At 44.7% G+C, this 21,794-nt stretch overlaps 1 protein-coding gene across 4 annotated transcripts in view; it reads left to right on the top strand.

Moving 5' to 3' along the window:
- Window positions 1-21,794, top strand: part of EPB41L4A (erythrocyte membrane protein band 4.1 like 4A) — an 821,385-nt gene that overhangs the window by 623,417 nt on the left and 176,174 nt on the right. For all 4 annotated transcript variants that reach the window (XM_085632598.1, XM_085632596.1, XM_085632597.1 and 1 more), the window contains exon 12: window positions 13,142-13,263. In XM_085632598.1, coding sequence (XP_085488724.1) covers window positions 13,142-13,263 — 122 coding nt within the window. The remainder of the gene's footprint in view (window positions 1-13,141; window positions 13,264-21,794) is intronic.

The following is a 21,794-nucleotide window of genomic DNA, read 5'->3' as shown; positions in this document are numbered from 1 at the left end:
CAAGCCCTAAGGCGGGAAACTGCAGGGCCCATTGGAAGCCTGCAAGAGCCATTGGAAGCCTGCAAGAGCCACAGAGCAAGAGACAGTTAATTGGGTCAATACGACACCGACCGTCGTGTCTCATGTGCGGCAGGGTTGGGAACCCTTCACACGCGGCAGCGATACCCACAGGCGTGATTCAGGAATAATTTCAGGGACGCCAGGAGTGTGGTAAAAAAAAAAAATGGAGAGCTATTGGCTTTGCAAATGGGATAGAAATGTGCAATCCGCCTGGTTTTGTTTTGAAATGTATTGACTCTTGTAGCAATCGCGGCACGGCTTAGATTTAGATGTTAAACGCTAAAGCGTGGTGTGTTGCCATTGCTAAAAAAGTTACTAAATCGAAAGAAGGTTTGTGGCTGCCGTATTTTTTTCTATTTATTTACTATTGTAGCAATCCTGGGACGCTGCGCTTTAGCTTAATATGTGTAAAGCAATGCGTGCCGTGATTGCTATAAAAGTATATCAACGGAAAACAATGCACCTTCCTCCCGCCTTTGTTTTTCTATTTATTGACTTTTGAAGCAATGACGGCATGCCGCGCTTTGGCTTTAGATGTTTAAAGCTAAAGGGCGGCGTGCCGCCATTGCCACAAGTCACTAAATAGAAAATAAAAGTTGTGCGCCTGCCATATTTCTTTTTTATTTATTTACTTTTGTAGCGATCGCAGCAGATAATAGGTGGCATTGATGCGTCATGTTAAAAATTCATTTTGTGCTTTGGTCACGTCAGGTTTCAGCCGCAAAACGAATTTGCTGAACGGTGTTGTCACGCAAGCTCCCAAGTTAAAGATAGGAAAGTAGACCTTATTTAGATATGCCATGGTGAGTGTTTGGAAATCTCAGGCTCACATGCTCCCCAATTTTACTGACCAGCTACGCCCGTTTGGATGTGAAGGCGGCAGTAGGGTTCTGAAGTTAAAGTAATGAAAGGGAGAAGGCTTTGGAGCAGGGTCAACTTTGAGTTGAGGATTGCCTGGATGTATAAGGTGTAAGCCTGAAGCCATGGGAGCCGGTTGAGTTCAGGACACGAAAACACCTCTACGTGAACCATCCCGATGTGGAAGAAAAAAAACACACACACCCCCCAGCAGATGTCAGAGTGCAATTTAAACAAGAACAAGCGGCCGCGAAAGTGAAAGTGATCGCAATCGCGATCAAACATCAAAGCGGCCGTGCGGCCGCGAAAGTGAAAGGAAACGAATGCTTTCAGGCTGCCAAATGGTGCGCGCGCCCGGAGCACATGCACTGTAGTTGGCGGCCTGAAATGCACTCGTTTCCACTTCCAAAAGTCCCTTACTATAAGTCTCGCCAGAGCAGCGCTAAAGCGCTGTCTCAGGCGAGACCTAAAAAACATTAGCAAAGCCAATAAACCTCACATAGACAAAACCTTGTATTTTTTATTTGTTGTGTATTGCACATCCAGACTGACTGAGCCAGGGCAAGAGACAGACAGATATTGGCAACAGGCCAAGTATGTTCCAGGGCTCTTCTTTGGTTTGGGTGAAAGTCCAGGTTACCCTAATGGGCCATTCTCTAACAAGGGTTAGAACATGTCGACTTGAATAAGGCTTTATGGCTATAATACCACTCTATAACCGTAGAAACATGGTTTTATCCATACCAAAAACATCTGCTATTAAAATAGTTTCCTGGATGTCTTGAGGTAGCTTTAATTTACTGTAAACCCCAGTAGACAACAATCTCCAAAGTGTTCCCTGAAATATGGTTGAGCTCCCCTTGGTTTTTAGGGACCAGGATGCGACCCGATGATGCAGCAAGCCACTATTAGAGTGAGTGAGGGTCCTTCAAAAAAGCAAAGAAAATTGTGTTGTGATCTCCTTGGAAGGATTACAAAGATTTGTTCTATACCGTGCAATTTGGGTCTGGAGCTAGTAAAGTGGTAGTATACTTTTATGTATATTGTAATTATATCTAGACCTTACTTGGACAACAGATCAGCTCAGTACTTTCCTAAATTTTCCCGGTTGGTGGTGCTGTTCTCCAGAATTTCAGTTTCTCCGCCCAGGATATATTGGTGACACCGGGAAGATCAGTTATGTGAATCATAACAGCCATCATTAATGGAAATGTCAATCATTATCAAGCTCCGGGTTTGCTTCAGATAGCAATCAATGTGTGGGCAGGCCCTAGGTGGCCTTTAGCACATGAAGAATTCCAGTAAACAGAGCATATCAGAATAATGGACAGGCTGGAGCTGGATAGACATGCAGACTCTGCAGGCTGGGGTTGTTGAGGTAGAGGTAATCAGTGGTCTGTGATGGGCTCAGTGGGCCTTCCTGCCACCATCAAAGGTGAGTTCATTCTACCTCCACCGGTTGCATTGCCAGACTGGACCTCAGAGAAGCCTGGGTAATCCTTAGTGCACTTATCTACGCTGCAGAGTTCTCTTCTAGATAGTTTAGCAGAGCCCAGAGTAAAGCAGGAGCTCAGCCAGGCCCTGATCATGCCAGCAGGGGCTAGAACACATAGCAGTCCAGGAAAGCCAGAGCATAGAAACAACTAATGCCTACTATGAGCGGACTGCAAGTCAGAATATTGACTGCCAAAATATTGTGCTAGAGAAATATCGTAGACCGGATATCGACTGCAAAATGTTGGGATGATGAGTATATATAGGCAGGTATACATTTATTATACTTAACTCCACTTCTGCGTACATTGAAGAGATACATGTCATCAAGTTAAACATATGTGGAGTTAAGGATAATAAATCTAAACTTAACTATACATATTTACCTTTACAATATTTCTATAGTAGATATTCTGGCCATTATATTTTTGTGTTACGCTATATTTAGAACGCGCTATTCTGGCAGTATTTCTCTGAACTCAGTGCCACACGGACGATGCAATTTACCCCCTTGAATCAAATGTTCCAGTTTTGCCAAAATATTCCTTAATGCAATTATAGCTTTTTTCTCAGCGTTTTTTTATTTCCTCACATTTCCAGCTGTGTCTTGCACAGTTGATGCTGCCTTCGGCAGAGCACACTGTCCCCATTCAGCTGCTGGTGTTGCTACTGACATTGGTATGTTTTGCTGCCACTGCTTACTTTCCTTAATCAGGAAATACTGATTAATATATCCAAATATTATATAATATATCCAAACAGCCATAATCATAACAGCAAATCAAACTCTCTAACTTGTACTGCTTGCTATTAGTTTACTCCACTCGGGGAGATTTACTCCACTCAGGGAGATTTACTCCTCACTTCCGGAAGGTACTTCCCTTTTGAAGCTGAATCCTATACACTCATTTATACAAAGCTTACAAAGCAAGTGCCGGATTCACAAAGCATTGATGTGACTCATTCTTGGAGTACTGTAGGCTTACTACTCAATTCCTGGAGTAAGACACAAGTACTACAGGAGTACACCACACCTAAGCACAGTAGAATCTTTGTGAATCGGGCCATAAGTATCTTGGCCCTCGTGCCCCGAAGTGTACTTCTTTCTTAGCCTGTCTCAGGAGTGGCTGGGGTCAATCTATAAACTATGTGGATCAACCAAAGTTAATGTTGGTAGATCAAATGATTTAATAACGGACATTTTGATGTGTTTAGATTTAGTGCCCATCAGAGAGTGTACTGGATCAGATAATATGGACTAGCCATGTCACAACACTGTGATGTCTTTTCATAGTCCACCCTAGAGACAGTGCCAATCCTTTCCTGCCTACTGACTGGGCAGAGGGCAATGGAGGTTGGTGCATTGAGGCACATGCAGCTCACAATCCGGATATCATTATGCACGGATGGGAAGGCGGGGGATTTATGCCTGAAAGGGATAGCAAACCTCTGGTCCTGCTTTCAGTTTCACAATGCACCTGCATTGCAACCCATGTACACTAAAGTGACATGAGTGACAGTGCCAGATGTAGTAGCTACTCATTGCTTAAAGGAGAAGGAGGCGTAAGATCTAATGGATTGTCTACTCATCCTCAGTGCAGGCAGCTACTCCCTGTGCAGTGGAAGTGGTGTACTGTGGATCGATGGCAACACCAGCCACAAGGAGGGTGGCACAAAATATCCTTATATGCTTACTTGCAAAGAGTTGCAATGCTTCCATCACAAATTCCAGTTGTGATTGTGAATCACATTATCCATTTAGTGCATTGTAACTTGGGGTTATGTATGGTTGCAATATTCCACTTAGCACAGCATTGGCTTTCTGCATGCAAAGGTTGAAGCACATATGACCTCCTATTTCCTTTGTGTTGAACCATCACTGGGAACTAAGCACAATACTGGGTCTTTCAGTGGTGGTTGCAAGATTAAACAAGCACTGGCAAAACCAATAGATCTGACATTGGCTTTGTCAGTGCTTGTTTTTTCGTGCTTTTTTGCAAAACTTTCTGTACACCTCAATCTAAAAAAAGTATTGGCTAAACACAAAAATATTTGTTTGGACTCACAGCACACATTGCTGTTGTATTCCCTGGTACTTAAGGGAAATAGTTTATATGTGGATGTGATTCTTATGAAAGGGCAGAATACATCACTCCCAGAGAAACTAGCCATTGGCTGAGATGGGCTGACCTATTGCCCTATGCTGTATTCTGTAATGGGCCGAAGGAAATGTGAATAACACAATAGACTGATAGACGAAGAGGGCTGGCTGAATGCCCCTTTAAATACACATCATTTTAGGCAAAGTCAAAATCTGTGGAATGTATGTTAAAGGAAAGCCTACAGTATCTACAGAAAATTATAGAAGTTTCTGAAATGCATACTATCCCTGCAGAGGCAGATTGGAGCTGCAATGACACCCGCCGTGCCCCTTACTAAACCGCTGGTGTGGGTAACGTGGGCACTTGTACAAAGACTCACTCCAGCAGGAAATCTGAAAAAAGTAGATCAGTTAGGACCCGATTATTGACCAGTAACCCGTGGGTAAACAGTCTTATCAGAGATTTTAACTCTGTTCCAAACTCAGACACAAATATTCTCATGTAAGAGAAAAAGACCCTGCCACCAGGCGTGGCTGAAGAATGCAATAAAATGTGAGATTCTTCATGGCAGTGTGGACACTATGAAGGCACTGCTCATCCAATGGCAACATATTGCTCTTGCGCTGTCGCTTCTATTACAACCCTGATTACACGTGAGCTGGAGCATTATCCCCTTGCAGCTATCACTCTGCACCATTCGAAGTGGGCCAGTGTTTCTGCACTTGGGAAGACAGGGTGCGATTTTGACACACCCAGTAAAATCGGGTGTGAACCAGGCTACTAAGTCTGCTTCACCAAGTTAGTTTCTGCACTGTAAAACCTGGCTGGTGTCTGCGGCGTGCAGGTCATGCAGGGAGAAGCACATACTGGGTCTTGCCTGCCTTCTGCAGCATGGTGGTATAGCTATCCATACCTCCCCAGCAGCGGTTTCCCTTCATGGGCGGAAGCGCGTCGCCCTGCTGCAAGCACAGCGGTAAATACAGAATAACAAAATGGTCATTGCCAATTTATTATTCTGTGTGCTGCCGGCCCACGCTGCTGGAGTGTGAGGGTGGCGTTGGGTCAGATTCCTGCGGATTGCAGGGGGTCTCCCAAGGCTCAGTGCGCATTTCAGATTGTCCGGCTGTCTACAGCCAACCTGTCTGACATGTTCACTTCAGACCCAGCAAGCCCTGTGCTAAGAAACAGACGAGGGATTGCTGGCACAAGCTCCCAGCTAGAAAATGGGCACTGGGTTAGCCTGCTCCAGCCAATCCTGGAGCTGCTCTCATGCAGAAAACAGCATGAGAGCAACTCCAGGATTGGTTGGGGGTCGCGCTGCACTTAGAAGGAAGTCGTTCCCTCCTTCATGCTTGTCATCACCCCAGGATCAGCCTCACATTTAATAATGTTGTCAGATTCCACTCCACCCCAGCTTTCCTTTCACCACCATCAGCGCTGTACTCACCCTTCCCCGGCTGCCTCCACCCAGAACAGTAAAGATGGCCCTTGGCCAGAGAGCTGAGGCTGAGAGTGCCCACATCCCATCACCTTGCATACCACGGGGGCTGATGGGGAACCCTGGGAGGCAGCCTCATCTCACCCCAGCCCAGCTGCAAAGGTGCCAGCAGGCACTCTTCTGACTCCTCCGCTTCCCTGCCCTCCAACCGGCCCTGGCACTCCCACTTACCACCTGCTGAAATTTCTCACCTGAAAAGGTGTGAAACTTGGTTTTTGGCTCAGAACACTGGGTCTGCATAGTTATCTCCGTTTACAGCCTGTTTAACCTGTAATTGCATGGTTCAGGGATGGGATTACTGTCCAGAAATGGTAAATTAGGCCCCTAGTAATTCTGACCCACCTAGACCGTGTAGGTTTTATTCAGGGCCTAAGTATTAACTGGTCACTGAATACTGTGGATGCTATACTTGGCTTACCAGGTGCCTCCTCTGGACCCCGCTCTGCTAGACCGTGGCTGTGAAGGGGATCTTTTCCTGGGCTTCACAATGCTCGGTCATTGTTGTGAGGGCCAGGGGAGGATGATCAATGGAGGCTGAGCATTTCCCTGGCCTTGCAGTGCTGGGCCATTGGTGCAAAGTCCAGGGCAGGCCCCTCCCTTGGACTTAACAGCCTCGGTAAAGCACTGCGAGACCATGGTAAAGGGGCCCTGGGTTTGCCTTTGATTACTTTTAGAGTTCTAAGAATAATTTCCGTTGCATTCCAGCTTGCAAACTGGATTTGATGGTCTCATATCCCAATCCATCCGTGCACAAAATCCATGCAAAAGTTTGTTACACAGAGACTTTTCAGATTGCACATGGCCATGTCTGTTCAAAAAAGATATGCTTTGTTTTTTGTGAAGAACACACTAATTGTTGAAGTTTATGTAGGAGTTTTTCAAGGAGAGCTAAATAAAATAAATGGCCTTAGCATAATCCAACCTAGATTGAATCATGACGCTGACTACTGATAGCTGCCAAATGCTGTTGATGTAAAGTAAAAGTTGTTTTAAAATCTTGAGTTGGCCTGAGCACATATCAGCGTCTTTTATCACTTGTGTTCTGAGTGATAGATTGGTGTTGACATGAAGGCACAGATTTTGTGTGACCTGCTGTGGTGATGCATAGGTTTGCACAGATTTAGCACAGCAGGCCATGAGCCAGGAAGGAGATGCTTTGGGGATTAGCAATACCTGGGGTTTGGTAGGATTCATCTTCAGGAAGTTAGAAGACATCCACTAGCCTTTTCAAGTAGCAGAGTTGAACAAAGTCTTTCTGTCTTGTACAAGTATAAATAGGATTTGAATGTCATTAACATTCATGTCTGACCATGAGGTGTTATAGGAGAGTGGATTAACAAGCAGCAGACACAGGACTGAGCCCTGTGGGACACCACAGTTCAGTTGCTTGTGTGTGGAGTGGAAAGGTAGCCACTTAATGAACTGCTGATGGTCAGATCAAACTGCTGTAATCCATTTAATGACGTGGCCACCCAGCACTTCTTCATCTATCAGTTTTTCATGATAGAACGAATAATAATATTGAAGGCTTATTGGAGGGTGCTGAGAGGTCTGAATGTACCAGTGCCCCAACACACCCGTTGTCGACCAGGCATGGAAGACCATCCAAATCCAATAGGATCATCAGTTCTGTAATGTGCCCGGGCCACAATCCAGCTTGGAAGGCATCCAAAGCGTTACTGGCTTCAACCAATTGCTGTAGCTGTGTAAAAGCCAGTTTCCAAAATGTTTGCCAAAGAATGGTAGAAGCGAAATTGGCGGAAAGTTGTTGGGTCCCAGATGTTTTTATTTATTTATTTATTTAAAATATCTTTCCTAAAAAGCAGTGAAATGACGAGCAGTGAAGTTTTGAGAAAAGACAAAAATGTTTCAGGACTTTAGCTGTGCATGACCTGAGCGGACAACAGCTTGTAAGAGCAGCTTCAAAACAAGCCGTATCAATCGGTGTCAAAGAGTTGAAGGTAGTCACAGTTTGGATGTTCTGAGTTGAGATAGGAAGATTATAAGGTGTAGGATATTTCTATGACTGGATGTTTACTGGTGTTTTATTTATATCTTGTTGAAGAGAAATTCAGTAAAATTAACGCATAGCTGTTTGAAGTGTTGTGTAGTAGCTGGGGAAGCTGAAGGAAATTTAAGTTGTGATACAATGTGGAATAATTCTTATGACAGGGTCAAAACTTGGGAGATATGATTAGAGAAACAGCTTTTCTAAGTTTATACATGCTAGCTATGTTGACAGATTTTGTTTTTTTATTTATATCTTAGTCCCTGCACCATTGTCTTTATACTCTGTGCACTTCCAGTTTGAGAGATTTTAACTTGTTAGTGCACCAATGTTTTTTTGTTTTATATACTTATATCATTGCAATTCTGTTAAGATGTTTTCTCTTTTGTTCAGCTAAGCAAAAATAGTGATGAGAGCAGTCCTTTAGTTGATCTTAGACATGGGTAATTATTTGTGCGGAAATGTTAGTACTGTCCGGGACCAACATTCTGCAACTCAGTCTTGGTCCTGATCATATAGAACAGTCCACTATGTCATGTCACCTCTCAACAGAAATACAAACAACCCCAGACTGGTCTCAACATTGTTAGACCTCCTCAATGAGGTGCAAATGATGCCCTAAGGCCCAGTGAGCTATGCATATCTGAGCACACTAATTGTACTTAGGACATTTCACTGATATAAATTCAAGCATTTCATCCTTCACCTTTTTGTATTTGTTGGTAAAATTCTTGAATTATTTTGAGCCCCTATTAATTATTGTAGTAAACATTTTAAGGCCATCGTTGTTTTGCTCATTGTGCTACAGGCGAAGATCAGCCATGTCCAAATCAGCCTTGGTCCTCCTGTAGTGTAGAACCCATAAAAAAATATTGTCTTTTTCTCCTTTATCCAATGTTTCTTCTTTCTGTTTTAGAAATTAAAATTGTGGCCATGCTTGCACAATGACTTGCAGGCTGCAAACCTAGAGGGTTGGCTTCGCCCCTTGGGCCTGCTACCCAATATTCCAGTGAGCCAAGCTTGCATCATCATGTAATTCCATTTAGATATCTGCTTTTCAGGAGTGCTGCCAAAATGGAAATTGGATTGAATGCAGGTGAAAGGATATATATCTCAAACCTGTTGCCTGAGTCTGCATCATGCTCATTTACAAAAGGAAATATGCTCTGAGTTCCTCTAAGCGTATACTAATAATATTTGACATAACTTTTAAAGGCTGCTGTGGGTTGATGGAGATCTTGTAACTCTGGCTCAGGGCACATACGAATGAACTCTTTCAGCCTATGTAACATTGTATTCTGATAGGTACATTTAACAGTGTATGTTTGGGCTTAAAAATCACAGAATACTAATCGCGGTAAGAGAACAACGTAAACATTAATAACTTGTTCATACAGCACTCCGTTGCCCTTTCCTGTGTCTTTCCTAAACTTTCTAATCTTTCAAATAAAAAGCGAAATATAGTAGCACTCAAATGTATCTCTCTAGATCTCATTGCCCTGCTCTGCAGTAACTTGTGTGACTCCTTTAATAGACGTCAGGCTATTTTTATCTATTTTGTTTGCTTTCCCATCTTTTTGCTCAGAGCTCTTCTGTGCCACATATCTTATCTTGCACTAGGTGTCTGGGAAGAAATCTTGGAATTGTAATCACCACTATTCCCCTTGAGTTCATCCTAGATGCTGCAGCACACCACATTAAAGACTGATCAAATTATGGCCACATCACCACACCCTGATGGATCTCCACAGGCTCCCCAGGTCCTTCATGTACAAAGCCATCGCCACTTTCACCCTTATTTGGATGACGTCTCACCATATCTGGTGGCTCCAGCACTCTCTTCTCCTGGATACCTTCAGATGAAGAAGTGCAAAAGAAACAAAAACAAGGCAAAAGGCTCTCTTCGTCTGTGCACTAAGGATCTGGAACAATGGTTAACCCTGTATCGGTCCAGACACCCTCAACTCATTCCTACATTAAGAAAAAGCTGAATACTCAACTATTTAAAGTTCACTACCTCATGATGCAGTAACAATATTCAAACCAGCTACCCCTCCTAATACGTTTGACTGTTGTGAAATTAAAATCCATAGATCCATAATTGGATACTCTGGTCTTTATTTAAAACACCCCAGCCACAACCTGCACAGAAACTGGATTAAGTGGCAACTAATCACCGGTAGAATACGCAGTCAGAAGTACAAATCTACAGAATCCTGCACACTGAAAGTTCTTTTTGGTCTTGTAAGATGAAATGTGTGCTATTTGAATAACACATGCATACATAATGACATACTAATCTGCAAAATAATGTTAATATTGGAGTAAATACATACGTTTTGAAGAGACCTGAGCCAAGCCTTTGTACCCATTGTGATTAATATAATGAATTTCCATGTAATAGAGCTTTTAAATATATGTACCTATTTGAGTAAGGGTTTAAAAAAAAACATTTTTTATTGATATCTGCACTAGGAAAGTTTCTTCTGGCAAAGTCGTTTCTACAATGCCAGAGAATAAATAGTCAATTGATGGCTTTTCCTGTGATGTAATGTTCTGTATTGTGACATTGTATGCAAGTTAGTGGGGGCGTTGTACATTCCCTTTCTGCATAGAGAACCAAAAATCCTTGAACCCTCCATTATTGACATTGTCATGTTGTATCTTCTATAGAATTGATCTGGTGCTGGAAGCCCCTGAAATTGTTTCATTGTGGAGTGTGCACTTTATAAGGAAAGTAGAAACATATGCATGCATTTAGGAGTCACCAGCGGTCGCAACTGGGACCCCTGGCTTACCCCTTCCGACCTCCAGCACTGCCTTCCTAACCCCTTGCCTCAGAGGTGGCAAAATGATTGCCAAGAAAGACAGCTTTCCCTTATTGGCACCAGAACTACATATACCTTTTTTTCAGACCATTTCTATTGTACCAATAGTGAATAATAATTCTCCATTGGTGTAATAAAAATGGAGTACAAGAAGCTGGAATAGAACCTTCTCTAGCAGCTAAGGCAAGTAAAAACATGCTTTTAAATGCATGTTGTGTACTTGCAGATGAGAGTTTTTGTGAGAGTGTGTGTCTGTATGGGTTAGCATGTATGAGTAAGCGACAGTCACAAGTGAGTGAGAATGATTGAGATTCATGGTCAGGAAGCAAGCATGAGTGAATCACAGTGAATGGGCATGAGTGACTGAGAGTAATCATCACTGCAAGTGATTGTGAGTGGATGAGAGAGTGAATGAATAAAAATAAGTATGAAGAAGCGTTAGAGTATGTAGTTGAATGAGTGATCGTAATAGTGGGAGGGAGTGAAAATGAATGAGTATAAGAGTAAGGAAGTATGAGTAAGAGTGAATTTGAAAATGAGAGTAGAGTGAGTGAGAATAACTTACAGTGAGTGAGAGTGAGGGAGGGAGAGTATTGAGGAGTGTGAGTGAGAAAGTATTTGTGAATCAGAGTAAGCATAAGTGCGAGTGAATGTGAATGAGTTAGGATGAATGAATGAGAGTGAGGATGAATAAATGAGTGAGATTAATTGAGTGAAAAGGACTGACTTTAAATGAGTGTACATGAGTGAATGCGAGTGGGAATATGGTATTATGATTGCGAGTATACCTTTGGCACTGGCATATTGAAGGTAATTCTTGGCTTGTAGAGGCACCCATAGCACAATACTGGCGCTGGCATACTGGAGGCAGTTCTTAACATGAGCAACGCCATTGGAATCACGCAATTCTGTAGCTGCTGTGGTTTCTGAATAACTATGATTTTTACGCATTTGCCACATAATCCATCATCTTGTGCATAATTTGTTCAAATGCATCAAAAGTCACAAAAAATAGAGTGACGTTTGTTACAGCGCAGTGTAAGGCCCTTTTGCAAAGGTTATTACAGTTGTTGGGTGTTAAACTGCATATTAAATTGGTACTAATGGGGTAAAACCTTTACCCAGATAGTGTTAATGTGTATAAATGTCAAAATAATGAAGTGATACTATCACAAAGCGTGCTGCATAATTTACCAATTCTATACACATTATTTAGTCAACCCTACTGCTTAATTTGGTCCTTCTCCGTCAGATAATTGCACTGGCCCTGCATGACAGTCATACATGACACAATACTGGCACTGGCATGCATGAGGTAATACTTGGAATATTGGACATTCATGGCAAAAGGTTGGCACACTGGAGGTAATTCTTGGCATCTTTGGAAAGTCCTGGTGCTAGCAAACTGTAAATAATTTTTGGCGTAATGGGCACTCATGGTAGAATATTGTACTGGCGTAGTAGAGGTAATTGTTGGCATATAGACAGCTGTGGAAAAAGGCTGATGCTGGCATACTTGAGGAGATTCTTGGCATAGGGGCACTCTTGGCAAAATACAGTTGCTAATGCATTGGAGGTACTTTTTGGAGAACTGTGGCATTTTGGAGGGGAATAGGTATGACATAATTCTGGTTCTGACCTACTATAGGTAACTACTGGCATACACTTTATAGATGGCATTATTGGCAAAATTCTATCATTGGCATATTGTATTCAATTATTTGGCATACCCGGGAAACCATTGCATGTGGGGCGCAGCAATGACAATATGCTGGCTGTACAGTGGAGGCACTGTATGCTGGCTGTACAGTGTCAGTGGACGAGGTCCGGCTCACTGCCTTCACTCGCTGCAGTTGAGGCCAAGTATTGTATCGTGCCCCTCCACTTTCAAAGATCACGTCAGTACCCTAATAAAGGTGCACTTGTGTTGTATTGTTATATTATATTAATCACACAATTATTATGGAATTTCAGCAGTCTCAATTATTGTGATGTCATCTGGGTCAAGATAATGTGACATCACTTCTTGGGAAGATTCAGAGTCAAAAGTCATAGGACTTCACTTCCTGCGATGTCATTAAAGGCAAAGTGTATGTGATGTCACTTCTGCTACCCCTGGAATTTTTGTGACCTGATGGCCATGCACATACATATAAGGTGAATGTGTGTTAACACAATCACCCAGGCGGTTTTGGCAAGCACGACTCAGGCGCTTTACTCATATTGAAATGCATTGTTATCTATTTTGTTTACATTTTTGAATCACATATTCATCACAAGTTATTCTTTTCAGTGGCAGGACAGCGTTTCAGATGAGCAGAGACCTTTCTGTTCAGCTGCCACGGCCAAACCAGAACGTGGAGAGGAGCCGGAGTAAAACCTACCCGAAAAGGACAGGGGACTCACAGCCGAGCGGTAAGCAGTAGGCGAGCACCTACATGCAATGGAGATGTTACTGCCTGTGCCGCTTGCTTCTGTTGTTTCTTTCATTACCTTCTCCTCTTTGCTTGTTGTCCACCCTCTGTCTCTTCTTTTTAATGTATCATCCAAGAAGTTAATGTCTTCTCTCATTTAAAAGGGATGTGACTTAGTTGCTGGAAAATAAGAGCCTGGATACATGCCAAAGCCATACATCTGCCTCATGAATATATGGAATGAGCAACGTAGAGGAATTGTGTCCCTAAGAAAAGAAATGGAGCAACTCTGCACCATGTAAAATATGCTGCATTAAAATACACAAAATACAGTATTGGGCTAAAAACAGCCACCCAGTAATGCAGGCTAGTATGTGTCTGGATCCACAGTGCCAGGGAAGCCCATGTATTTTACAGCAGCCACATTAATCAGTTCTTCAGAATTCAAACTGTCTTTCATGTAAGGATCAGTAATATATGTGAAATAATGGAAAAACGGAAACTGAGAAACCGCATTGGAGGAAAACAAATCATGGAAAGCCAATTTTAAGGAAAGACCATTTTAAAGGAATACAAAAAAATCAAAAATTAAAGTAAATATGTTAAAGAAAAGATCATTTTGGGAGAAATTTAAAACGACTTTAAATTGGGTGTAGTTTAGGGGTAAGGAGAGGTTTTTGGGTTCAGAGCTATCTGATGTTTAGGGTTGATGAGGTGTTTTTAGTGGTCAGTGACCGCTGTAGTTCAGGTGTAGAAAGGGGAGTTTAGGTTCAGGGATTGGTGGAGTTTAAAGCTGAGGAGAGTTTTTAACGACCAGGGGCCGTATTATAGAATACAGCGCACTCTCTTCGTAAGCGCCGTGCGCACTTTTCAAAAGATTCGCTCAGTGCTAACACGGAGAGTACGTTGTATTATCTTGTATTGCGTTGAATGCGCTTCCGCCAGGGCACCCCAAAGTCACGCTTCCCCAGGGACGGCACATTCAAGTGAAATGCAGAGCGGCTTTGAAGCAGCTGCTCTGTGTTTCACTGTGCAGGCTGCAACTCGCCTGAACTTTTAAGGGGGATGAGAGATCCTCTTGCAGGCGGGAGCAGTGAGTGACTTGCACCTTCCTGCAAGGGGATGTCTGGGGGGCCCTTTCTCCTTTAGAAGGTTGCAATCAGGGGGCGCACTGACATTGTGCCACCCTTGAGATGGCACACTGTCAGTGTGTCTCCTGACAGCTTCTTTGCCTCTGCGCCTGTGTCTTTAATACGGCGCAGAGGCAAAGGGATTCCCGAATTTGCATGGGGCCATTTTCCCATGCAAATTAGGGAACACCCTCTAGTGATATCAATGGCACTTCTGTATTACGGAAAGGGCTACACAAGCGTCTGCGGCCCTTTCTGTAATACCTAAGTGACCCAGGGGCATGCAGAGTGGGCACACATGCCTGTTGCACCCCTGGGGCACTTTTTTTAATGCTGCCCTAGGAATTGATGGAGCTTAGTGGTGGTGAGGGTTTTTTATGGTTCATGGAATATTGGAACTTAGGGGTGGTGAGAGGCTTTTATGGTTCAGGGATGGGTGTTGTGTAGGAGTGCGGAGTTTGTAGGGTTCACAGTTAGTGGATTTTAGGGCTAGTGATTGGTTTTTAAGGACCAGTGATGGATAAACTTTAACAGTGGTGAAGGATTTTTAGGGTTCAGGATCAGGTGGAGTGTAGGGGTCATGAGGGGTTATAGTGGCCAGGGACAGGTGGATTCAGGTTTAGAAAAAGATGTTTAGGTTTAATGGATTTAGAGGTGGTGGGAGTTTTTAGCGATCAGGTATGGGCAGACTTTAGTGGTGGTGACGGTTTTTCATGGATCACAGAATATTGGAGTTTAAATGTGGTGATGATTTTTTAAGATTCAGGGATGGGTGAAGTGTAGGATCGTTGAGGGATTTTTGGGGTTCACAGATGGACAGCTGGTGAGGGTTTTTTAAGTTTTAGTGATGGGTAGAGTTTTGCAGTATGAAGGGTTTTTAGGGTTCAGCAATGGGTAGATGTTAGGGGCCAGGAATGGGTTGAGTTTATGGACAAAGAGCTTTGGAGTTCAGCAATGGGCGGAGTTTTGGGTAGTGAGGGTTTTAAAGGTTCAAGGATGGGTGGAGTTAGTGAGGGGTTCTTAAGTTCAGGGGTGGGTGGAGTTTAGGTATCAGGGATGGTTGTGGTTTAGGCATGGTTGCTGCTTTTGAGGGGTCAAGGATGGATGGCAAGTGGTCACGGATGGATGGTCTTTAGGGCTGGCGAGGAGGTCAGTGAATTATAAGTATGCAAAGTAATTGTCTGACAATGTAAATGATAGATCTGAAGTAATGTCCACTAAAGTAAAGCACTGAAATAAATACCTCAGACACAAACACTTTCTGAAAGTAAGACCTCTAATCATTGTATTTACACTTTCTATGAAATGGTAAATGCCATTCATTCTGCAAGTTTAGGTGAAATGGTTTCCCAGAAATCGTTTTTCTGTTAAATCACATCCAACCAGGGCACAGTTTACATTGGTCCTTCATCCACAGCGCCTCTATTACAGCGGTCATATTCATTCATTGCTCAGACTTCATTCTCTCATTCATGCAAGAACAAAATAGGATGATTGTGGATCCATAGTGGCTTGCAAACACCATACATTGTACAGCATTGAAATTGATCCATTGTTCAAACTTTAATGTCTCATTCATGTAAGTCACAGGTAAGTATGGTTCTTGATTGACAGGCCCTGTATTTGGCAGCAGTCCATTCATCCATTCTTCAGACTTCAATCTCTCATTAATGTCAGTGCTTAATTTGAGCCGGTTGTTTCCGGTGTTGAGCACCTGCTCTTAATTGGTTTCTGGTGGCTTGGCACTTGCACTTAATTGTCAACACTGCATTTAAGAAAGTCGGCCACGTGGTGGCGTTACTCACCTAAATTAGAGATGAGCAGAACAACGGTGGTTTATAAATACAATACACATTGAAAATGACCAATTCCTGCCTCTCTAGCCATTCCTTTAGCTTTGAGGACCTAGAATAATACGAACCGTCACACTTGCAGGCGATAGAGATGGTTAGTAGTTGGTTTGGGAGGGATGACAGAGGCAATGGGGGGTGCAAGCAGCATTGGCCTCCTGGTCAGGGCCCTGGCACTTATTTTGCAAATTAAGCACTGCTTTAGTCTCTTGTTTATGTAAGGCTGTGTAAATGTTGTGAATAAAAACTGGAAATAGCAGAAACAGTTGCTTCAAACCCAAACCCAAAACTGCTTAAAGGCGCAATATACATTCTAAACGTGAAACAGGACTGGAAGAGAAGGGGGTGGCAAGGTGAAGACATTAGAATGGAGCAGTGTGCTCTGGCTGCAGTGCAGTTACACTTTAAAACACAGTGGCATTTCACATTGTGTTCTGCCGCATTTCATTCAATTTTAAAAGAGGGAATCAGTATCCATGACAAATAGTTCTGGGGCAGAATTGGTAAAGAATCATTGCAATAGCAGCGAATATGTAGTCCGTACAGGGCATGCAGCCAGACGAAGCATCATATGGGAGTAGGTAAACAGATATACGCATGCATGAGGCTAGAGGAACAGAACTGCAGGCACTGCAACAACACGCATAAAGAGCAACATGCGCACAGGCACCCATTCACATTACACTGTCACAGACAACACTCATAGGTGGATTCATTGATGCATAAGGGAAACATCCTTTACCACGCAACCATTACAACGCGGTATGGTTACATTGTGGTTTTAACAACGCAAGTCCTTACACCGACTTGCACTGGAGGGCGCTGTAGGATAAGGAATAGTGTGAATTACTTTCCAACACCTTCCCTACTGTACGTAGACTGGAGTTGGAATAATAATTCACACTATTCCTATGTCCAGCGCCCTCCAACGCAAGTCGATGTAACGACTTGCGTTGTTAAAACCGCGATGTAACATACCGCGTTGTAATGGTACGCGTTGTTACATCATACATCCATGCATAAGCATGCAAGTTGATGTATCATTAGGTTCATGTGTATGGTGGTTGCATGGATGGTTGGGTTTAGCTGAATCCCTAGATGAGTCGATGGAAAGTAAAAGAAGATAATCTAATGTTTATGATGTTTTGTTTTGCCATTTTACGATCATTTCACGGTTTCCTAGGATGACATTTTGATAATAGTTTGTGTTGCAACAGTGGTTACGAACTACTGGTAACAGGAAAAACATACAATCATTTTTGCGCTATAGACACTATTCACGTAGCTACACTATGTAACGTGGTTCTCTGCGCACAGCTCTGTCTCCAAAATCTGGTTAGTTTTCCTAATAGCAAATCTGTGGAATCCCCCCCCGCCTCTCACCCCCTCCCCGAGGCTGATTATGGGACAGGGTTCTAGCTCCAAATCAGGCTTCTAATTTGAGAAAGACCCCCGCCGTGTGGCACCAGTCCCCCATGCGCCTGCTGACATCCAGAGTATTATTGTGAAGTATTTTGATTAGTGCTACTTGTGAAGAATTGATACCAATTTTCAACCTGAAAGACCCAACCCAAACCAATCTAGTCGTTTTCTTTCTATTTTGATCAAGAAAACGGTACAATTTCCAGATACCTTCAAAAACTGAATTCTTACCAAATACTCTCGCTTGATAAGATCTGAAGTTCTGTCTTTCTGGGTCAGTGGTACTTCCTAAATGCCCTCACAGTTTGTAAGAAAAACAATACTAACCTGCTAGGCCGACAATTCGTGCTTCTACTATTCCCCATGATATGACTTTATTTTATTTTCATCCCTCATAGCTCGGCTATTGATAACTTATCTGTGGATGTCCACGCTAGGACCAGAATTTGATACAAGGCAACTTAAAATGAGGGGATTCCTGAAATATGAGCACATGTACGTACTTTGCAAAAGAGCTGGTAGAAAATTTAGGATGATTTAGGTAAAGTCAGATTAATTGAAGGGGGGTGATCTTAATGATAAATTGGAGAAACAATTGGTGTCAGAGTACATGTGATTAATGAATAACTCTGTATAAATGATCGATATTTATGTAATTTTTAAAATGTTGTATGGAACCCTACAATAGTTATGCATTGAACAAACCATTCATATGGCTTAATTTGTTCATAAAACCTCAATGCATTTCAGGCCGGAGCGTGCTGAGCAAGAATCTTATAACTTTTTCTGAAACTCTTTTGGTTATTAGGGCCGTCCAGCAGATTCTATGGCTCTTTAGAGGGAAGAAGCCTCTGTTTTTGGGAGGGTAGCTGGGCGCAGTTATCTCTGTTCACAAACCAGCATATGCAAATTGCACACCGACTGGTTTTGGAGTAGGGATGCAATATGCAGTGCTGCTGATGGACAAAGATGCGGCATCACCAATTGTCCCTTCACAGACCCTGCAAATTGACATTGGAAATGTTGCATTTTGCAACTCCTGTGATTGGTTGCAAATGGTGGCCCTCGTTCCAACATTTGCATTTGTGAATGGCAAACATTTATATTTAAAAAGCAGCCCATATCCCATAGCGCTTTCAGTATTACAGAAAGGGACGCACGCGCGTCTGCTGCCCCTTCTGTAATACCAAAGTGCCCCTGCGACGCGCAAAGTGGATGCAAATGCCAGGGCCCTCCGTTATTACGGCCCCAGGTGTCTTATCAATGGTTTGCGACCGCAGTTGTGGTCACAAACTATAGATACATGTCATTTTGAATCGGCATTAATAGGAGACTCCCCTTTCACATTCTTAATTGTGATTCCCTTATCCTTTTTACGAGTCAGAAAGGCTTTTACGATTTGCAAAAGGGTTTAGTACATTTGAAAGCAATCTGTTGTAGTCGCAAAACACTGTTTTTTTCCACTCTTAGGTTTTGTGACCCCCAGAGAGCTTTCCAACCCCAACGCAGGAAACAACGACATCACCCCATCGCAAGACCTCTGCAACTCCCTCGCCTCCTACTTCCACAACAAGATCACAGACATACACAGCAGTTTCAACAACCAACCAACGCACACCACGACCGACCAGCCACCCCCCCCCACCACCACCCTCCACGCCTGGACCCCGATCAGCACAGAAGACACCATCCGCACGATGAACTCAATCCACTCCGGATCACCAACCGACCCCTGCCCCCACCACATCTTCAACAAGGCCGACGCTGTCATCGCACCCCACCTGCGAGACATCATCAACACATCCTTCGACACCGCCATCTTCCCCGAGAGCTGGAAACACGCGGAACTCAGCGCTCTACTCAAGAAACCAACAGCGGACCCCACCGACCTCAAGAATTACCGCCCCATCTCGCTTCTCCCGTTCCCAGCCAAAGTCATCGAGAAGACCGTCAACAAGCAGATGGCCGCCTTCCTCGAGACGAACGGATCCCTCGACCCCTCACAGTCCGGCTTCCGAGCCAAACACAGCACCGAGACCGCCCTCATCGCCGCCACCGATGACATCCGAGCCCTGATGGACAATGGAGAAACAGCGGCCCTCATCCTCCTAGACCTCTCCGCGGCATTCGACACGGTCTGCCACCGCACCCTAATACGGCGCCTCAGCAACATCGGAATCCAGGACAAAGCGCTGGAATGGATCATCTCCTTCCTCGACGGAAGAACACAGCGAGTCCGCCTACCACCGTACAAGTCAGAGGCCTCCGAAGTCATCTGCGGCGTCCCCCAAGGATCATCCCTGAGCCCCACCCTCTTCAACGTCTACATGAGCCCCCTCGCGGCCATCGTACGCAAACACCACCTCAGCATCATCTCCTACGCCGACGACACCCAGCTGATCCTCTCCCTGACCAACAACCCCGCCGCCGCCAGAGCCGACCTACACGAAGGGATGAAAGAGGTAGCCGAGTGGATGACGACCAGCCGCCTGAAACTGAACTCGGACAAGACGGAGGTCCTCATCCTGGGCTCCTCTCCCTCCGCCTGGGACGACTCCTGGTGGCCACCCGCCCTGGGCACCGCACCCAAACCGACAGACCATGCACGTAACCTGGGCTTCATCCTGGACTCCTCCCTCTCCATGACCAGGCAAGTCAACAGCGTCTCCTCGGCGTGCTTCAACATCCTACGCATGCTACGGAAGATCTTCTGGTGGATCCCCACAGAGACCAGGAAGACCGTCACCCAGGCCCTCGTCACCAGCCGACTGGACTACGGCAACGCCCTCTACGCCGGGACCACGGCCAAGCTCCAGAAGAGACTCCAGCGGATCCAAAACACCTCAGCCAGACTCATCCTCGACATCCCACGATCCAGCCACATCTCCGGACATCTGAGAGACCTTCACTGGCTCCCCATCAACAAGAGAATCACCTTCCGCCTCCTCACCCACGCACACAAAGCCCTACACGACCAAGGCCCGAGCTACCTCAACAGCCGAGTCAACTTCTACGCTCCCAAACGCCACCTCCGATCAGCCAGCCACGCCCTCGCCGCCGTCCCCCGCATCCGAAGAGCAACTACAGGAGGAAGGTCCTTCTCCTACCTGGCCGCCAAGACCTGGAACTCCCTCCCGTCCGACCTGCGCCTGACCCAAGACCACCTCTCCTTCAGGAAGAAGCTGAAGACCTGGCTGTTCGAGCAGTAGCGGCACCCCCCCCCCAGCGCCTTGAGACCCTACGGGTATGTAGCGCGCTTTATAAGTGTCACTGATTGATTGATTGAAAGAGTGTAATGTGTCGAGCCCTAAGTTCTTGCACTGATGGTTGGAAAAAGAACACAGATCCTGCTGCTTCCATGCGCCAGTACGGCCCGCCCAGATGGGATGTCTGTCATCTGTGTTATTAGGTCCAGGACAGCAACAGACAAGCGCCGTGAGGCCGTGTCTCAGCCGAGCGTGCACAGAAACCGCAGGGCGTTCAGGGTTGACATCGGTATAAAATGCCTCTGTGCGACTGCTGTTCGGCCAGACTGGCAATACGAACTTAACATTTATAAGAATGTTAATATTTCACGACTCTTCCTGATTATTCTTTTAAAAGTGCGATTATTTTCCTGGAATGCGCCTAGGGTGTAAGTAGACAGACACTGAATTCATTTATCAAAGCCACGTGGCAGGTATCCCAGGCCAAGCCAGCATGATGTGTCTTGTCTCTGCCCCGTGGAAATGGAACCCGTCTGTAATTAGGAGCAGTGTGAGACGTTCAGTGCTACCGGCTGGGCGCACCGCGAGGGGCCCCTGTGAACAGGCGCCCCGAGGGTCGCCGGGGCCCCCGCTTAGCAGGCATGGATTTCAAAGTCACCGGGCAGCGGGCCCCTCGGTCTGCTGCTGCCACCCGGGCGTAATCTGGCGCTCACAAAAGGAAATCGATCCGGAAAATTAGCAGTTACTAATTGCTAGCCGCCGAACCCCCGCACGGGAACCTTTAGAAGGCAGCGAACCGTGACGAGTTAGATTTTACCTGGAGATAAGGCCTCTTCGTGTATGCAGCTACGCTGTGTTCAAGCAGCCGGCGCCTTTGGGTGTACGGCCGCCTGAGCCAAGACTGACGCATGTCTGTCAGTCAGG

This window comes from Triturus cristatus, chromosome 2_1 (genome assembly GCF_964204655.1).
Source record: "Triturus cristatus chromosome 2_1, aTriCri1.1, whole genome shotgun sequence".
Taxonomy (NCBI): Eukaryota; Metazoa; Chordata; class Amphibia; order Caudata; family Salamandridae; genus Triturus; species Triturus cristatus.
This window is presented reverse-complemented; position numbering and strand designations above follow the sequence as displayed.